This window comes from Coturnix japonica, chromosome W (assembly GCF_054131305.1).
Source record: "Coturnix japonica strain WE chromosome W, WE-NBRP24, whole genome shotgun sequence".
In the NCBI taxonomy this organism is placed as follows: Eukaryota; Metazoa; Chordata; class Aves; order Galliformes; family Phasianidae; genus Coturnix; species Coturnix japonica.
This window is the reverse complement of record NC_140701.1, coordinates 32,028,814-32,048,417: the sequence shown is the minus strand read 5'-3', so window position 1 is coordinate 32,048,417 and position 19,604 is coordinate 32,028,814. Positions and strand designations below refer to the sequence as shown.

Genomic DNA, 19,604 nt, shown 5'->3' with positions numbered 1-19,604 from the left:
CATAGAGCCTCTTCACTGTCTGGAAGCATTCAAAGCCAAGCTGGATGGGGCTTTGAGCAACGTGGTCTAGTGGGAGGTATCCCTGTCTATAGCAGGGGGGTTGGAAATAGATGATCCTAAAGGTCCTTTCCAACCCAACCTGTTCTATGATTATATGTATTCAATTTTTAGTAGATGGATATTCTTATTTTAGTTAAATAGATTGCATGTTATTCTGTATTTTGTTAAACATTGTTCACTACCTTCCCAAAGCAATTGAGATTTTGTTTTTGTTCTCTTATTAGATTCTGCGTGTGCTTGGTGAAAATACAATTGCTGTTCGAACAAAAGCCATGAAGTGTTTGTCTGAGGTTGTTGCTGTAGACCCCAGTATTCTAGCCAGGGTAAAAAAAAAAAAAAAAAAAAAAAAAAGGAAATCCTGTGTATATTTATCACACTTAAAAGAAATCTTGATTTCTTATTTTGGATTTGTGCTTTATTTGTTCTTTTTAGCTGGATATGCAACGAGGAGTTCATGGACGATTAATGGATTACTCCACTAGTGTACGAGAAGCAGCTGTAGAGCTGCTTGGCCGATTTGTGCTCTGTCGTCCTCAGCTTGCTGAGCAGTATTACGACATGCTGATTGAAAGAATATTGGTATGGTGACTTGTGATAAAGTAAATGGCATTGGGAAGCTTGTTTTCAGCAGTTTATATAATTAATAATATGGAATTATCACCCCAAAAGTGAATTGTACTTTATTGTTTTCAGTGAGGAGCATAATCTTTCTAAGACCAGCCCTGTAAAACACATCACTTCTTTCCAATAAAACTTCTTTATGTCAGAAAGTAAACATAGAAATGTACCTTAACAGAACCATGATTATGTTCCTTCTTTAATTCCACTGTTAAGGTACAAATTAGGTGAAATAGGTTATTCCACACATTTGAAGTTTGAGAAGTAGATCTCTGAAGGCAATTGGGAACAACGAAGAAATATCTACAGCACAGTAATTAAAATTCGCCATTTGTAATCCAAAAGAAAAAAGAGAAAACTACTTTTTTTTTTTTTCTTTTCCTCTGTGTTATGTTCTAGGATTTTCAAAAGTCTCCTGTTATTTTTTTTCACTAAATAGTTTCCTGTCTGGATGCTCAAATAAAATACAATGTTAATTTAACTAGAAGACTAATACTAGCTTTTAAGATTCTTGTTGCATGGGTTTTTAGTCAAATGCTACTCATTTGCTATAGTTACATGATAAAATATGTTACTGAAGGGCTTTTATAGATAGTTCTGTGTGCTTATGAAGTATGCATATAAAATAATTCATCCAGGCATTCACATTAAACATGTTTTGATTAAGATTATATGAAGTGAAGCTCCTTATCCATCTCATTAGATGAAGGCTAGGAAAACGGAGACAAATTGTTGCACAGGGCTTATGCATAATCTTTATTCTGAGGCTTGAAGTATTATTGTCCAGATCTGCAAAAGGTCTTGTACGTTCAAAGTTGTTAAAACATCATTGCATGTAACTTGTAAGCTCTAGAAGTGGAATTATACATTTACAACATCTGAATTCTTATACCCTCTGATTTAAGAGTTCAGTTTAAGTGGAGGAAGCATTTCAGTATTTGGGACACTCAGCCAGGCTTTTAGAATTCAAGTGGCATGAGTTACATTGACCTTTCATATAAATGCACTCCAGAATATTTTATCTGCTTCTTTTAAATATATTTTGTACATAGGATTGGTTGATCTTCAAATATTAGTTCATATAATGAAAATTAATTCATATGTTGGATTTGTTTTCAAGAGTTGTGATGGTTTTTCTCCTCACAGGATACTGGTATCAGTGTCAGAAAGAGAGTGATAAAAATACTTAGGGATATCTGCATTGAACAACCAACATTTCCCAAAATTACAGAGATGTGTGTGAAAATGATTCGGAGAGTCAATGACGAAGAAGGCATTAAGGTATAATAAAAAATTTCCTTCAAGATTTTAATTACCAGTGTTTTAGCGTTTTTATATTTCACAAAAAAATTTTTAAAAAGCCACAGTATTTAATTGCATCTTAGAGTAAGATTTATGAGTTTTATTTACTTTTAATTTTTGAGATATTTAGTATCTTGAATTTAAATTCTCACTTGTTTTTGTTTTTCTTATTTTCTTCAAGTTTTTTGCTGTCAAAAGATTTTTTTATTTTTTTTTTAAGAGGTATATTCTATAGGTTTTTTTTCTGCTTGCAAGCACTGTTTGATATTTCTCTAAGAAGTAAAGCTGGAATATAAAAATCTTTTCTGCAAACAAAATAAGATTTAGGTCAAAATGAAGTGCTTGACATTATTATATAACAGATATGTAAGTCATACATTAAAAAAAAAAAGCACACAAGTACTTTGTAATGTTTTAGGTATTATTTCTAAACATTTAATGAATCATTTATTTCCCCTGAAACGTTACTGATGTGATCAAATAATTCTGTTCTTCATGCAATGTATATGCAGAAGGGCGCAAAACTAAGATTATATGATAAACCATAAACCTGACACTGATGTTTTTGTTTGATTCAACAAAAATAATTTCAAAAATATCTGGGTTATTAAGAATACATCTGTAATAATTTTTGTAACACTTTCAGTGAGATTTGAAATCTGCATCTTCAAAGCAGCAGCATATATTTTTACCACTTGAGATGCATTAATGCCAAGTGGCTTTCAGTGAAGACTGAAAATCAAGACACAGGATCTGGGGTGCTGAAAGCTGGATGTAATGTGCTGCTACGAAAGGAGGATGACCTTGTTTTCTCTTCTTTCCTTTGCCTTTCCAACAACCTCAGTCTCCACAACTCATTTTCTATATTTCCATGGTTGAGGAGAGATTCTTATAACTATATGCTTTATAAACAGTGCAGGAATAGCATAGTACACTTAGATTCTATTCCACCTTTTCCACTATCCAAAAACATTGGAAAGGAGCCTAATTCCTAAGTTTAGCTGTAAAGGCTTGGGTTCTCTCCCACACTTTGTTACAGCTTCTGAAAGCTCCCAAATGATCTACCAGTGCTGCTAATTCTACTATACAAGTCACAATCTTGTGTTCAGTTGTAATTCACTCAGGGTAGCATGTTTTCCTCGTGAATGCAAACTAGCACAGGAAAATTGTAATTCCACTTTTCATAGCATCAGTTCCCAGTGATCATTTGGTACTTTACTTGTTTAGAGACCAGTATAACTCTCATAATAGTAGATCTGTGTCTGTCTCAGATAATATTCTCTGCAACTATCTTAGTTTGAATAATTCCTCATGAATTATTCAAAAATATTTTTCTGCGGGTTTTTGTTTGTAGACTACATCTCCAACATACTGTATGGATATATTAGTGATAGCACCTTTGTGCCAAGATAAGCTTGCTTATTTGTGCTAATGCTATTTTTTTTTCCCCCTTCAGAAATTAGTAAATGAGACTTTCCAGAAGCTCTGGTTCACTCCAACTCCCCACCATGACAGAGAAGCAATGACCAGGAAAATACTAAACATCACTGATGTGGTACATTATACAGATTTAAATTAGTTGCATGCAAAAACTGATTATGTTTTTAGTATCTTTAAGATATTGTCTATGGTCTTATTGTGGTCTATTGTCTTTACCTAGAGTAAACTAATACCTGCATAATCTACTTTATAAGAACAGTGAATTAAACAGCATGTCTCAAAAATCTGTTTTAAGTAAAATCCCTATATGTTTGTAGTGGAAGTGCATTCTGTGTAAAATCACTGTGCTTAGGTGTTTTAATATCAGTGTACTGAAGATGTAAAGATAAAACAAGTACTTGCTTTACTACTTAAAACAGTTTAATCTCTATCCTGCTTTTCAATATTTTTACTTAACAATAGCATAGTACGCATTTTTCCAGACTGAAAAGTCAGTCAATTTGACTTCAACTTAACTTAGTTCTGCTAATTCCACTTTAGAGCACCTGTGAGCTGATCTTGATATACAATAAGACTTCAGAATTGATTTCTTTATATAATCTGTACAACATGTACTATAAAATCAAATTTTACAGTGGTCAGTAAAATATGTAGGCTTTGCGTTATATGGAATATAAAATCTGGAACTGCTTAAATGAGGAGAATGTTTTTTCAAATGCAGGAAATAGTTTCTATTTTCCAAAGGTATAAAATTATTGTACTGAATGCATACAAAAATAAGCACATTAACTTTTCTTTAAAGATGAAATCTGCATTGAAGTAATATTCACATTCCTTTGTTAACCAGTTTATTCTCAATACTGCTTTTAGGTTGCAGCTTGTAGAGATACAGGGTATGATTGGTTTGAACAGCTTCTTCAAAATGTAAGTAACAAATTTTTAATATATGACAATTGTTGTAAGAATATTAACAGCTCTTTTGATGCTAAAACACATTGAAGGAAGACTGCTGTGTGGAGGACTTTTGGACACAGTTGGTAAGAGCCTAACCAGGGGAGGTGCCTCACTAGATATGCTATTCACAAACAGAGAAGGACTAGTGGGAGACATTGAGGTTGGGATGTGTCTTCAGAAAAGTGACCACAAAAGGGTAGAGTTCATGATTCTTGATGAAGTCAGAAGGGGAGCCAGCAAAACTTCTACCTTGGACTTCTGAAGGATGGACTTTGAATTGTTCAGGACTATGGTAAGGAGGGTCCCTTGGGATTCAGTCCTGAAGGGTAAAGGGAGTCCAGGAAGGCTGGTCACTCCTCAAGAAGGAAATCTTAAAGGTGCAGGAGCAGGCTATCTGCCTGTGCTTCAAGATAAGCTGACAGGGAAGATGACTAGCATGGATGAACAGGGATCGTCCCCTGAGGCTCTAGGAGAAAGAGAGAATCTACCTCCTGTGGAAGAAGGGATGGGCAATTCAGGGAGAGTACAAAAAAGTTGTTAGGATACACAGGAAGAAAATCAGGAAGGCAAAAGCCCAACTTGAACTCAACTTGACCATTAGGGTAAAAGGGAACAAAAACCCTTTTTACAAGTATATTAAGTGGATAGCTAAGGAGAATCTCCATCCTTTACTGGATACGGTGGGGAACGTGACCACTGAAGATAAGGAAAAGGTTGTGGTTCTCAATGCCTTCTTTACATCTGACTTTTAAAGACAGACCAGTTATCCTCTACCTCTGACCTGGAAGTCTGTCCTATTAAATATATCGATTGATGACCTGGATGAAGGAATTAAATGCATCCTCATTAAGTTTACAGAGGGCACCAAGTTGGTTGGAAGTGTTGATCTGCCTGGGGGTAGAGAGGCCCTACAGAAGGATCTGGATAGCTGGGCTGAGGCCAGTGGGATGAAGTTCAACAAGACCAAGTGCCGGGTCCTGCACTTTGGCCACAACAACCCCAGGCAATGCTACAGGCTTGGGGTAGAGTGGCTGGAAGACCACATAGAGAAAGAGGACCTGGGGGTATTGATTGATGCTCAGCCAAATATGAGCCAGCAGTGTGCCCAGATGGCCAAGAAGGCTAATGGCATTCTGGCTTCTATCAGCAATAGTGCAGCCAGCAGGAGGTGATCATCCCTTGGTACTCATTGCCACACCTCAGTGCTATGTTCATTTTTTGGCCCCCTCACTGCAAGAAAGACATCAAGGCCCTGGACCGTGTTCAGAGAAAGGCAACAGAGCTGGTGAGGTGTCTGGAGCAGAAGAGGCTCAGGAGACTTTATTGCTCTCTATAACTATCTGAAGGGAGGTTGCAGTGAGCCAGGGGTCAGCCTCTGTTCCCACATAACTAGCAATAGGAGTAGATGAAATGGCCTCAAGATGCACCAGGAGAAATTCAGTTTGGATATTAGAAAAAGCTTCTTCTCCAAAAGAGCAATCATGTTGGAACTGGCTTTTTTTTTTCCCACCCCTAATCATTCTGAAAACAATGTTACTTTATTAGTTACTTTAAAAAAAAAAAAACAAAAAACTGACTAGATCGTTTCATGAAATTATGAGGAAAACAATGTTAACTTGCATCTCAGGGCAAAACATCAGAACTGCTTTATTCTGTCCTTTTGTCACAGTTAATTTTTTTGGGGGGTTGATCATTTTTATTATTTCCTTTAAATATTATTCGCTACATAGCTTTTACGGAGAAAAAAAAGAATTTCTTCTGCAATGCAAAATGCTTGTGTACCAGTAATAATTATTATAAAACCAGTATGTCTCCAAAGTAAATTAACGAATACTTACTACAATTTTTTTGTTTGTTTCATCTGCTGTAGCTGTTGAAGTCAGAAGAGGATGCTTCATATAAACCTGTGAAGAAAGCCTGTACTCAGCTTGTTGACAATTTGGTTGAACATATCCTTAAGTATGAGGAATCTTTATCAGGTAATACTACTTAGAATCCAGTAGCTAAACTGCTTTGATTTTGTATGTAGGTTACTCCAAAAGTACTGCCTCCTACTTATTTCCATGTAAACTACAAGTAGAAAGAACTCAAGAACACTACTTGATAGAGCAAATTCTCAGCTACAAAACACTAGTTTTCAACATAGTTATTTCCATTAGCCAATTCATGCAGATGAGCTAATTGAGATGCTCTTCATTTCATGGTATGCCAGATGTGCATGTCACATCATTGTCACCACTGCTGAAACAACACCCACCCTTCACTGTGCTCACATCCACTGTTTGGCCTCCATAATCATTCAGCATGTGTCAATAATATCAGTGGGTGCCCTCTTCCCATATGGAGGAATTCTGTGAACACCTTTGCTGCACACACACTTACATGTCAAATATTCTGTCAGATTGCCCCTCTTTTGCCACATGCCATACAGCAACTAAATGTAACAGGATATTGGTGGGAAGGTTCAACCTCTACTGCCAACCCTTCAACAGCCACCTCTGTTGTGGACCAACAAAATAACATTTGAGGTGTTACTTTCAGAGCAACCCTCATAATACTATACTTGTGATTGTTAAAATTACTACCACAAAATGATCTTGTTAGAGAACTCATATTTCAAAACTACAGGTAGTGAATTTATTGCATTTAAATTTATAATGAACTTCTGAACACTGAATAATAATAAAGCTTCTCTAATTTTTCTCTAGCTAACCTCAATAACAGAACTACTTTGAAAAAGTTAGAACTTCTAGATAATTAAAAACAAAAATAGAAAGCTAACTCCTACAGTTATAATAGGAAATAATAGCTGAGCTAGTGTTCTGTATAGAGTAGATATTTTTTAAAATTAGTAATTCCTTTGAAGTAGATATGCTTCTCATTTCACATAATTTCTGATCCTATAAAAATGTAAACAAAAATTTATCTCTAATGCTCTTACCTAATAAGAAAGCATAAGAATATTCTATATTGGTCTTGAAAGATAAGTCATAGAAGAGATGAACTTATGATGTTTAGACTATATGTTTTTAATTAATCAAACAAAACTTGAATCTAATATACCTTATATATTTTCTAATTCTTTGCAGATTCTGACAACAAAGACATGAATTCTGGTCGCTTGGTTGCTTGCATAACTACTTTATTCTTATTCAGCAAAATCAGACCCCAGCTAATGGTCAAACATGCTATGACCATGCAGCCATACTTGACAACTAAATGTAGCGTAAGTAGAGAAAATAACAGCCTTGTTTTCCCTCAGGTCATTAAGCATAGGAATGAATGACTGTCTTGCATGCTTAAAATTGAAAATAGGAAAAAAGAAATAAGATCATAGGATGACTTGGGTTGGAAGCGACCTCAAAGATCATCTAGCCACAACCCCCTTGTATAAATAAGGAATATACAGATACATAAACGATAAGAACACAGAAGTTACACAGGAAAGATTATTGCATTAGAGAGGAAAAATCAGAAATGGAAAGCTTATCTGTGTCTTAGGCTCACCAAAACAGACTAGAACATAATAGATTCCAGAGTATCATGTGTTTTTCATCTATTATTCTACCCCAAATTTAAACTTGAAAACTAGAAAAACGATAACTTACAGCACATTTCACTGAAATGAGAGTGGTACTGCAAAATCTACACCAAATGGGCTTCTGTATTAAAAATTGACACAGTTCAATCTAGCTTGGCTTAGTTCCATGACAAATGGGGAGAAAGAAGGAAGCTGTGGACTTGTGTCTAGGGAAAAAGAGGAGAGCGTATAGCCTACAATTATACAAATGCATAATCAATAAGCACATAGAGAAATTAGAATGAAATGATTACTGAGTTAGAGAAGAACAATCAAAAATAATGGAAAGCTTACCTATATCTTAAATTTACTGAAAAAGACTCCAAAAGGAGCAAACAACAGATTTAAGGGCAGTCAGCCCTTAAATAGGGTCTAGGAGAGGTGGAGCCAGGCTACACCCCTTCCACTCACACAGGTGAATTGCCTTCACCTATGCTCCCACAGTTGCCTCATTGTTTGCCTCAGGTGGTCAATCAGAGGTTCAGACTGTGATTCAACAGTTCCCATGCACTCCACCCCTTCACAGCATGAACCAATGATTGAATTAACTAAAGGGTGAGTATTCCCAAATACAGAGAACAGACTCATAGCGATGCTGATACAATTTTCTGTTGTGTTGTATGTTGACACAATTTAAGACAAGTGATGATTGGTGAAAGTTCATGTTTTTTTATGGGCCGGTGCTTGATGATATTACCAGAGGCGTGTGGTTGTGAGGTGCAATTCCATTCTATGCTCCATCAGTCCCATGTAAACCATCACCAGGTGTTGCACGTGATCTGCCAGCAAGACTGGAAGGCTTTGATGGTATTTCATTACTTACAGTAATCATAGAGGCTCAAAGACTCACAGGGAGTAATACAGATGTTTCAGGGGTACCAGGAGGAGAAGGTCTGCCCTCCAGGGTAATATACAGGCCGTATTATCCAGGGTGAACACTTCAGCCTGAACTTGGACAGGTACACACTTGGCTGGGTAAGGAACTGGCTGGAGGGCTGGGCCCAGAGAATGGTGGTGAATGGAGCTAAATCCAGCTGGTGACTGATCACAAATGCTGTTCCCCAGGGGTCGGTGCTGGGGCCTGTCCTCTTCAATATCTTTAATGATGATCTGGATGAGGGCATGGAGTGCACCCCTCAGTAAGTTTGCAGATGACACCAAGTTGGCTGGAAGTGTGGATCTGCCTGGGGGTAGCGAGGCCCTACAGAGGGATCTGGACAGGCTGGAGAGCTGGTCTGAAGCCAATGGGATGAAGTTCAGCAAGACCAAGTGCCAGGGCCTGCACTTTGGCTACAACAACCACAGGCAACGTTACATACTTGGGGCAGAGTGGCTGGAAGACTGTGTGAAGGAAATGGACCTGGGGGTTTGATTGATGCCTGGCTGAACATGAGCCAGCAGTGTGCCTAGGTGGCCAAGAAGGCCAACGGCATCCCGGCCTGCATCAGAAACAGTGTTGACAGCAGGAACACGGAAGTGATTTTCCCCCTGCACTCAGCACTGGTGAGGCTGCACCTTGAGTACTGTGTTTAGTGTTGGGCTCCTCTCTGCAAGAAAGACATCAAGGCCCTGAAGCGACAGACTGGGAGTCTGTCTTCAGGGCAGCCTTGAGAATACCGTTATAACATTCAATGAGGTCTGCCCCCATTGGATTACATGGCAGGTGGAATCGCCATTCGATGTTGTTTTCTTCTGCCAAGCATTGTATAATTGCACCAGTTGAGTCCCTTGGTTGTTCTCAGTGACTTATGGTGTCCCATAGGCAGACATCAGTTTAGTAAGTGCCTTGATGGTACATGCCTGGTTTGCTTGCAGTACTGGATAGGCCTGCAATAGCCCATTTGCAGTGTTGACACAGGTCAGGGCATATCCCCCCTCAGACCAAGGGAGGGGCCCAATGTAATCAACCTGCCATCAATGGAGAGGATTGTATCCTCTAGCAATGTGGGCTGTTGTTTTGGGCAACGATCTTGGTCTCATCTTAGTCTTGGCATGCCTGGGTGATTTCTGATAGCTGTATGGGCAGCCCCCATGCTTTAGCAGCTGCCCACATTGTCTTTTGTCCAGCATGCCGTAGCTTCTGATGTAACCAACAGGCAATGTTCTCAGATGGTGAATTCTCAATACATCAAACTCGGGCCAGCGTATCAGCTTTGTCATTTCCCAGTGATTGTAGGGGCTGATGACCAGAAACCTGGTAGACACACACAATCCTGTGTCTAATCACATATCTTGGCCCCAGATTGGTTGGGCATGGATAGTCCATTGCTAGGTGGCCCACTGTGCAAGCCAAAGAGTGAGCCCCCGGTACACAGCCCAGCTATTTGTGCAGATGTTCAGGATACCCTCAACAGGTACCTTGGTTATAACTATCCACATGGCTCACAGTTCTGCCCATTGGCTGCTCTGACTGTCTCCCTCATCAGACTAGATTGTCTCAGTGGAGGGATGGTATGCTATTGCTCTCCACTTGCTCAGCTTGCCCTTACCAGACCCATCCCTGTACCAGGCATCTTCAGGGATAGGATATTTTCTCTCCTGAACAGAACTCTTCCCTGGTGGAGCAACCAATGTTTCTTTTGGTGCATCACTATGATATGTCACTGGGTCTAGGATTTTCTCAAGTTCTTCTTTTAATTGTGATGAAGGCAGACTACTCCTCTAGCTGAGATAGATAGCATCATCCCACCATTTGTGCCTGGGTCTCCTCCATCTTAGGAAGTTGTGTCACATTATTCACTGACTCCTGTATCAGCAGAGTGGTCTTAACTATGATTTCAGCCATTCAGGTTATTGGCTCTACCACCTGTAACGAGGAGCAGGCAGCCAGTAACTGTTTTTCCTGTCATATTGTATCTTTCTTCTGCTCTGTGCCAGGCCTGAGACCAGAATCCAGTGGGGGTCTGAACAGAACCAGAGCATTGCTACAGGCCCCAGCCAAAGACATTCTAATTGAATATGAACATCCAACTCAGCTGGGATGGTAGGATCAAATGCACCCAGTGCCTGGGCTTGTTTAACTTCCAGTTTTGCCTGTCAAAAAGCATCCTGTTCCATTCTCCCCTAGTCCCATAGCTGTCCCTTTCTCGTGAGTCTGTATAATGGTCTCATCAGCTCCGCTAAATGAGGTATGTAGGAACACCAATATCCCAAAATACCTACGAACTCCTGCCAGATGTTTTGTGTTGTAGGGATTGGGAATGCCTGAACCTTAACTATTACAGCACTGGGTAGTACTCGGGTCATTCCAGTCCAAACTACCCCCAGGAATTTCACGGACAGGCCCAGACCTTGCACCTTCTGAGGGTTTATTGCCCATCCTCTTTCTTGCAGATAGGTAGATAACGAATCTGCCGCCTGTCCTACTGCCTCTAGTGAGTCAGATGTCAACAGGAGATCATCAATATAATGATACAAGTTAACGTTATCAGGTTTTCTCCAATTAGCCAGGTCACGAACCACTAGATTATGGCAATATGATGGCGAATGGACCTGAAAGGTCCATTGCCTGCCTCCCCATGTAAACGGAAACTGATCTTGCAATTCTTTAGCTACTGGAATACTGAAGAACTCATTTGCTAAATCTAGGACACAATGGTAGATTTTTATCTCCCTACAGCTGCACAAATGGGCAGTGTGACCTTATTTAATTATCTATAATCCACTGTCATTCTCCATGTTCTATCTGACTTTCACACTGACCATATGGGGGAGTTATATAGGCTGTGCACAGGTCTTACAATGCCAGCTTTTATTACTTTCTTCACTGTTCTTGATATTTCATCTTGCCCACCTGGGAGCCTATAGTGTCTTACATTAGTAATCTGGCACGGTTTTGGCAGGCAAATAATCTCGTGCTTCATATGGCCTCTCAATATTTCCTGTACCGCCTGGATGCTAATGCACCTTTACCAAAGTCTGAACTCTATCAAAGTGAAGTTAGACTGGAAAGATTATCGCATTAGAGACAAATAATCAGAAATGAACAGAAAGCTTACTTGTGTCCTGGGCTTGCCTAAAAAGACTCCAAGGAGTGACTTCTAGAGAGAGATTCTTCCTCAGTGGCAGTCAGCCCTGAAATGGGGTCTAGTAGACCTGTTACACAGGTGAATTGCTTTCACCTGTGCTCCCACAGCTAACTCACTGCTCACTTCAGGTGGTCAATCAGAGGTTCAGGCCATGATTTTACAGTTCTCTTACACCTCTGCTATGGGGAGAGTTGTTCCACCCACTAGATCAGGTTGCCCCATCCAGCCTGGCCTTGACCACCACCAGGGATGTGGCACCCACAGCTTTTCTAGGCATGCTGTTCCAGTGCTTCACCACCCTCAGAGTAAACATTTCCTCCTAAGGTCTAATCTAAATATCCCCTCTTTTAGTTTAAAACCATTCCCCCTTCTCCTTCTCTTCACCGTCTACTCGTGTAAAAAGTCGATTTCCCTCCTGTTTATAAGTTCTCCTTAACTATTGGAAGGCAACAGTAAGGTCCCCATGAAGCCTTTTCTTCTCCAAGCTAAACACCCCCACTCCCTCATTGTTTGTATGAGAGGTGCTCCAGCCCTCTGAGCATCTTTAATGCCTCCTCTGGTCTTGCTCCAACAGGTCTGCATTCTTCTTATATGGGGGGCCCTAGGCCTGGATGTGGTTCTCCAGTTGGGACCTTTAAAAGGCAGAGCAGAGCAGGACAATCCCTCCCTCTCCTTGCTGTGCTGCCCCCCCCCCACCATTGATGCAGTCTAGGATACCATTGGCCTTCCAGGTTGCAAGCACACACTACTGCCTCACATCCAGCTTTTTGTCCACCAGAACCCCCAAATCCTTCTTAGGGCTGTTCTCAAGGAGTTCTTCCCCCAGTTAGTATGTATATCTGGGATTGCCTCAACCCAAGTGCAGCACTTTGCACCTGACCTTGTTCAACTTCAGAGGTTCTTATGGGCCCACTTTTTGAGCCTGTCCCAGTCCATCTGGATGGCTTCCCTTCCTTCTATCACATCAATTTCACCGTTCAGCTTGGTGTGTTATCAGCAAAATTGCAGAAGGTACACACAGTATCATATCTTTTAATGATACTAGGTCTTTTAACGATCTCTGTGGTTTCTAAAATTCCATTCCTCACATTTTACAGGTAAATGAAACTGAAACCTCTACTGTTTTCACTGAAAATTATTTTTTCCACTTGTTACAATATTTTTGAAATTGTTGTATTTTACAGTTACAGCCATTAAAGCAGTTAAGATTTAACATGAAATTAAGATTAAAGGTATGGTTCTATGAGACAAGATGATTTAACTTACAGCAAATATATCACAAGCAAAATGTTTTGCTCTGTCCTCTTTAGCACTTAACCTCTGTTGTCCCTAGCTTCCACTTATGCAAGTCTGTTTTATTGTGTGCCCCTATAAGATAGTTTAGCTCAAAAAAATGGTAGAGCTATAATGCTTGTTTAACACCCCTCCTTTGAAACTCTGTGGAGCTTTCTGCTATTTTGATTAGTACAGTTGGCTCAGTGAAGGTTGTAACATATCCCTGATCTGGAAGGAGCAGGGCAGATCATGCAGCCACAGCTAAAGGAAGAGCGTGTCTGAGTGAGTGAGCAGCAGCACTCTATCACATTACGTCAGCTACCCATGAAAGGACAAGTTTGAGAATAGGTATATCCTAGTATTTTCTGGGTTCGTCCCTGTAACATTCTCTAAGCACATCTACAACAGCCTTTTTTAAAGCTGTTTCTGATTAATCAGATACCTCTTTCCTATACTGTTTATTTACTTGCTTCAACAACTCTTAAGTAGGTTACATCAGTTTTGTACTTACAGAAGTTGAGATGGATTGTAGAATAAATTCACTGCTGTCAGCTTGAATATGTTAATTAGTAGCATATGAGAATTATCATGATTAGTTGCAGCATCTGAAGCAAAGACTCAGATGTGAATGATCCAAATCATTTATTACAGGTTCTTACATCCCTTATATACATTCACAAGTCCTCTCTTTTAACTTTCTCACCCACCTTTACAAATCAACAAAACATTCCACAAACACTCCTTAACTGCGCATGCAGGTGCTTATCCAATCAATCATTCCTAGCCACGTGCCCTTCCAATCAGGGTCATCATCATGTGGCTATCATGCAGCTTACTTGACTTTGTTTTTCTCTTCTTCTGGAAACATCCTTGGTTCTCAGCCTTGCTTTCTCACGTCATTTATCTTGCTCCACAGCTTCAGCTGTGAATATAGTCTGTCTTGTATTACTGCAATAAGCGAGCCTGATTTGTCAAAACAGTCAATTTCTATCAGGATGTACATTTAATATATTAAATGTCTTCAAAGATTCCTCACTTACAATACATAAGAATCATAGAATGACTTGATTTGGAAGGGACCTCAAGGACCATCAAAGCTCCAACCTCCTGCCACAGGCAGGGTCATAAAACCTCCACATTTAATACTAGACCAGGCTGTCCAGGGCCCCATCCAACCTGGCCTTGAACACCTCCAGGGACAAGGCATCCACAGCCTCTCCAGGCAGCCTGTTAAAGCACCTCACTACTCTCATAGTGAAGAACTTCCCCAGATATCCAACCTAAATCTTCCCTCCCTCAACTTAAAAACATTTCCTCTTATCCTGCCATTATCTACCCTTGTAGAGCAGAATCCCCTCCTGTTTGTAGGCTCCCTTTTTTAATGATTATGCAGATCAGTAATGTAAAGGTGGTGTATAAAGGTAGCTAATATAAAGATGTTGACCAAGATGGTGATAAATAGTCAAAGGTTATTAGTAAACAAAACTCACCAATATCAATGCTTGGACCAGATAGCCGAGGCAGTCTCCACTAGGGAGCAGTTTCCAAGAGATGCTGCCTCAGTAGTGGTCAGCACTTAAATGAGGTCTCAGAGGGGGTGGAGTTGAAGTCCACCCCTTCCGGGAGCACAGCTAGATTACTCTCACCTGTGCTCCCACAGCTGACCCAACACTTGCCTCAGCTAATTAATCAGTGGTTCAAGCTGTGATTTCCCATACACTCCACCTCTTCACAGCATGAACCAATGATTGGGTGAGTTTTCCCTATTACAGAGACCCAACGCGACACTGATACAATTTTCCCATCGCCATAAATGTTGATATAATTTGAGTGATGATTTGATGGGTGTTCATGATCTTCTGTGGGCGAGTGCTTGATAGATGTTACTGGAGACAAGCCATTTAAGGTGCAAGTCTATCTGCATTTCATCAGTCCAAACGAATTATCCTGTGATGGTCCTAGAGGCTTAGAGTCTTAGGGAGAGTAATACAAATGTTTCAAGGGTACTAGGAGGGGAAGGTCCACCCTCCAAGGCAAGATACAGGCCGTATTCTTATCTTGGGTCAATACTTCTGCTTGTACCGGATTATACCCCGGCCGCCGATACCATACCCTCTGGCCAGATATCTGTGGCTGTATAACTATATCTGGCACCAGAGGAGGAGTCTTAATTTGCCATAAGGACATGATAGGTGTCCCTTTAGCAATGAAGATCGGAGTATTGACCACAATGTCAGTAGGCCATGTACCTATCACAGAGGGGGTTACTGAACCTCCCACCTCCAATAATCTCCCCCAAGGTGCAAGTAGGCCGCACCACTTGGGTCCTACCTGCACCTTCCAGGGCCAATTTATCTTATGGACTCCTGGTTCTAGATTTTCAGGGGCAGGGAGCATAAGATTATTTTCATTACCAACCTGCAGTTTTACCTGATTATCAGTACCCGTAATTTGGATCCTAAGAGGGGAGGCCCATATAGTCTGCAGCATTTTTAGGGTACTGGGTCTGCCATCTCGAGGACTTTCATTCAGGTCCCACAGGATTTTGTATAGCCTTTCTGTCCACCCCTGCAGGGACTAGGAGTCTGTCTTCAGGGCAGCCTTGAGGATACCACTGTAACGTTCAATAAGGCCTGCCCCTGTTGGATTATATGGTAGTTGGAATCACCATTCGATGTTGTTTTCTTCTGCCCAGCGCTGTATCATTGCACCAGTAAAATGAGTCCCTTGGTCACTCTCGATAACTTGAGGTGTCCCATAGGTAGGCATCAATTTAGTAAGTGCCTTGATGGTATACGCTTGATTTGCTTTTGGCACTGGATAGGCTTGCAGCAGTCCACTTACGGTGTCGACGCAGGTCAGGGCATATCTCGCCCCCTCAGATCGAGGGAGGGGCCCAATGTAATCAACCTGCCATCTTTGAAGAGGACTGTATCCTCTAGCAATATGGGATGTTGTTTCAAGCAACGGTCTTGGTCTCATCTTTGATAAGCGTCGCAATCCTGACATGCTTGGACGATATCAGATAGTTGTACAGGCAGCCCCCATGATTTAGCGGCTGCCCACATAATCTTTTGTCCAGCATGTCGTAGTTTCTAATGTAACCAACAGGCAATATTTTCAGATTGTGAGTTCTCAATCCATCGGATTCGGGCCAGTGTGTCAGCTTCATCATTTCCTGGTGACTGCAGGGGTTGGTGACCGGAGACATGGTAGACACGTACTGTCCTGCGTTTGACTGCATTCCATATATCTAACCACATGTCTTTACCCCAAATCGGTCGGGCGTGGATAGTCCATTCCTGGGTAGCCCACTGCACAATCCAAAGAGTGAGCCCCCAATACACAGCCCAACTATCTGTACAGATGTTCAGGACACTGTCACCAGGTTCTTTAGTTATAACCATCCACACAGCTTGCAATCCTGCCCATTGGCTGCTCTGACCATCCCCCTCATCAAACCAGAGTGTCTCAGTAGAGGGATGATGGTATGCTATCGCTCGCCACTTACTCGGGTTGCCTTTGCTCAATCCATCCGTATACCAGGCATCTTCAGGAATAGAATATCTTCCTACCTGAACGGGACTCTTCTCTGGTGGAGCAACCATCGGTTCTTTTGGTGCATTACTGTGATATGTCACTGAGCCTAGGATTTTCTGTAGTTCTTCTTTAAGTGGAGATGAAGACAGACTACTTCTCTGACTCAGATAGGCAACCCATCATGCTACCGTTTGTGCTTGGGCCACCCCTGTCTTAGGAAGGTGGGTCAAATCCCTTACCCACCCCTGGATTGGTAATGTAGTTTTTACTATGACTTCTGCTGTCTGCATTATTGGCTCTACTGCTTGCAATGCCGAATAGGCAGCCAATAACTGTTTCTCAGTCATGCTATATCTTTGCTCTGCTCCATGCCAAACCTGAGACCAGAATCCAATGGGGGTTCAAACAGAACTCTGGCATTGCCACAGGCCCCAGCCAAAACCATCCTGAGTAAAATGAACATCTAATTCAGCTTGGAGGGTAGGATCAAATATACCCAGTGCCTGAGCTTGTTTAACTGCCAGTTTTGCCTGTTGAAAAGCATCCTGTTCTACCTTCCCCCAATCCCATGATTGGCCCTTTTTAGTGAGTTTATACAATGGCCTCAATAGCTGCGCCAAAAGAGGTATAAAGGAGCGCCAATACCCCAATATACCTAAGAATTCTTGCAGCTGCTTAGATGTCATAGGGACTGGAAATGCCTGAACCTTATCTACTACCTCACTGGGTAGTACTTTGGTTTTCCCCGACCAAACTACTCCCAGGAATTTCACAGATAACCCTGGACCTTGCACCTTCTGTGGGTTTATAGCCCACCCTCTTTTCTGCAGATAAGTTGTCAACAAATCTGCTGCTTGTCCTACTGCCTCTAAGAGTTGGATGTTAACAGGAGGTCATCAATATAATGATATAAATTGACATTATCTGGCTTTTCCCAATTAGCCAGGTCACGCACCACTAAATTATGACAATAGGTGGGAGAATGCACGTACCCTTGCGGTAGGACCTGGAAAGTCCACTGCCTGCCCTCCCATGTAAAAGCAAACTGGTCTTGTGATTCTTCATTGATTGGAATGCTGAAGAATGCGTTTGCTAAATCCAGGACACAGTGGTATTGTTGCAGAACGGCGGGAGAAAAGCAGACGACTTCTTCTCAGCTAGCTGTAAAAAACACTCTCTACATTTCCCCCGTTTTCTTTTAGGATGAAAAAGGGTTTGATTTAACAACCGATTAATCATATTTAACAAGCAGTTCAGTTCATTTGTTCAGTCAGTTCTCATGTAGTTTTATCCTGTTTCGTAGCTGCTGTTCTGTGAACTTCTCGTCTGGATCCATGACTGACGCTCCGTAGAATTCTTCTTACAATACTGCCTATAGAATAGCAACACTACTTAAATTAATAACATAACTATTATAACTCAATCAAGGCCTCGATTGACAATACTCTAAAAGTGAAAAAAGAGACAAGTCAAATACAACTTAACAACATTACTGTTACCTACTAAAAAGAACAAACATGTTTGTACTGCAACCTAAGTTTCTGCAACCTGAAAATAAATCCGTGAGGGTCCCATTGTGCTAATCTGTAACTGATCAGGAAAAGTCTTCAATTTTCATATACTCTAATATATTGATTTTAATGACCACTAAAATTTGTGCAATAAATGCTTTTAGGATGCTCATAACCATGCTCTACCAACTGAGTTATCCGGGCTAATAATTGATTAATGATCGCACAATTTAATGGAATAGCATGTCAAATAGAACCAATTTTAGAGGACAAATGTACTAAAGTATCACTAGGGGCATTAATACTTATTGACCCTTGAGAAACAGCAAGCCATGTTGGTGGTGGATGCGACAGGTAGTGCCAGCAGGGCGTCCCCTGCTTCAAGGTGCACCTTTCCTCTCTCACCCATCACAGATTCTCTCCTGCATTCAGGGTTTGAAGGATTTCTTCCAGTTGTACACCATATCCGCATGGCCAGTGCGTGATATAGAGCCCAAGTGGAACATCTGCTTGGAAAACAGAATAAACTATCAAATTTAGTTCTATTAGCGTGCACTTTTGTCTAAAATGATGCATGGTTATATTTTCAGATCCCAATTAATTGGATGTAAAAGAGGTATCCGTTCTATGATACAGGGTCATCTCTTTGCCTGGGATTCCTTTCCAGGTTTTGTCTTTGCAAATTAAGAAAAGCTAACTAATAGGCTAATAACATCATAACCAAACAGTACTAAAACATTAAAAGAGCTATTCCTGTAGATTCTAGCATTGATTAGATCAAATCCTGTTTAATACTCATCTGATCTATTACTAAAATAGAAGAAGCACACAACATCCTAGCTAATGCTTTAAAATCTAAATCTTGAGACTGCATTGATAAAACAGAAAATCACAGAATCACAGAATTATCAAGGTTGGAAAAGACCTAGAAGATCATCTAGTCCAACCATTAGCAATACTTCCTGGCTAAATCATATTCCTCAGTGCCACATCCAAGCGTTTCTTGAACACTCCCATGGTCGGTGACTCCACTACCTCCCTAGGCAGTGCATTCCAATGCCTGACTACTCTTTCCGAAAAGTAATACTTCCTAATGTCCAGCCTGAATCTCCCCTGATGCAGCTTAAAACCATTCCCTCTAGTTCTATCACTATCACACACTATGTCAGACTATTACTAATAATATCTATAACACAGCAAGTTACAAAGCAATACCACTAAGTAAGAAACACACAATTACAATTACTATAAAGGCTGGATGCTATTTTCTGCCTTCAGATGAGACCGAAGATATCA

General features: G+C 40.7%; 1 protein-coding gene across 12 annotated transcripts in view; it reads left to right on the top strand.

Moving 5' to 3' along the window:
• The window catches only part of LOC146754699 (nipped-B-like protein), a 251,490-nt gene that overhangs the window by 212,206 nt on the left and 19,680 nt on the right, over positions 1-19,604 (top strand). For 10 of the 12 annotated variants that reach the window (XR_014939007.1, XM_085527738.1, XM_085527746.1 and 7 more), the window contains 7 exons: positions 285-383; positions 493-639; positions 1,825-1,959; positions 3,437-3,535; positions 4,291-4,344; positions 6,245-6,353; positions 7,464-7,600. Coding sequence is in view for 11 of the 12 variants with exons in the window: in XM_085527738.1 (XP_085383864.1) it covers positions 285-383; positions 493-639; positions 1,825-1,959; positions 3,437-3,535; positions 4,291-4,344; positions 6,245-6,353; positions 7,464-7,600 (780 nt within the window). In the remaining variant the exon portion in view is untranslated. Of the gene's footprint in view, positions 1-284; positions 384-492; positions 640-1,824; positions 1,960-3,436; positions 3,536-4,290; positions 4,345-6,244; positions 6,354-7,463; positions 7,601-18,100; positions 18,482-19,604 lie in introns of those variants that run through there. The other 2 variants (XM_085527748.1, XM_085527742.1) reach the window with 2 other exon arrangements.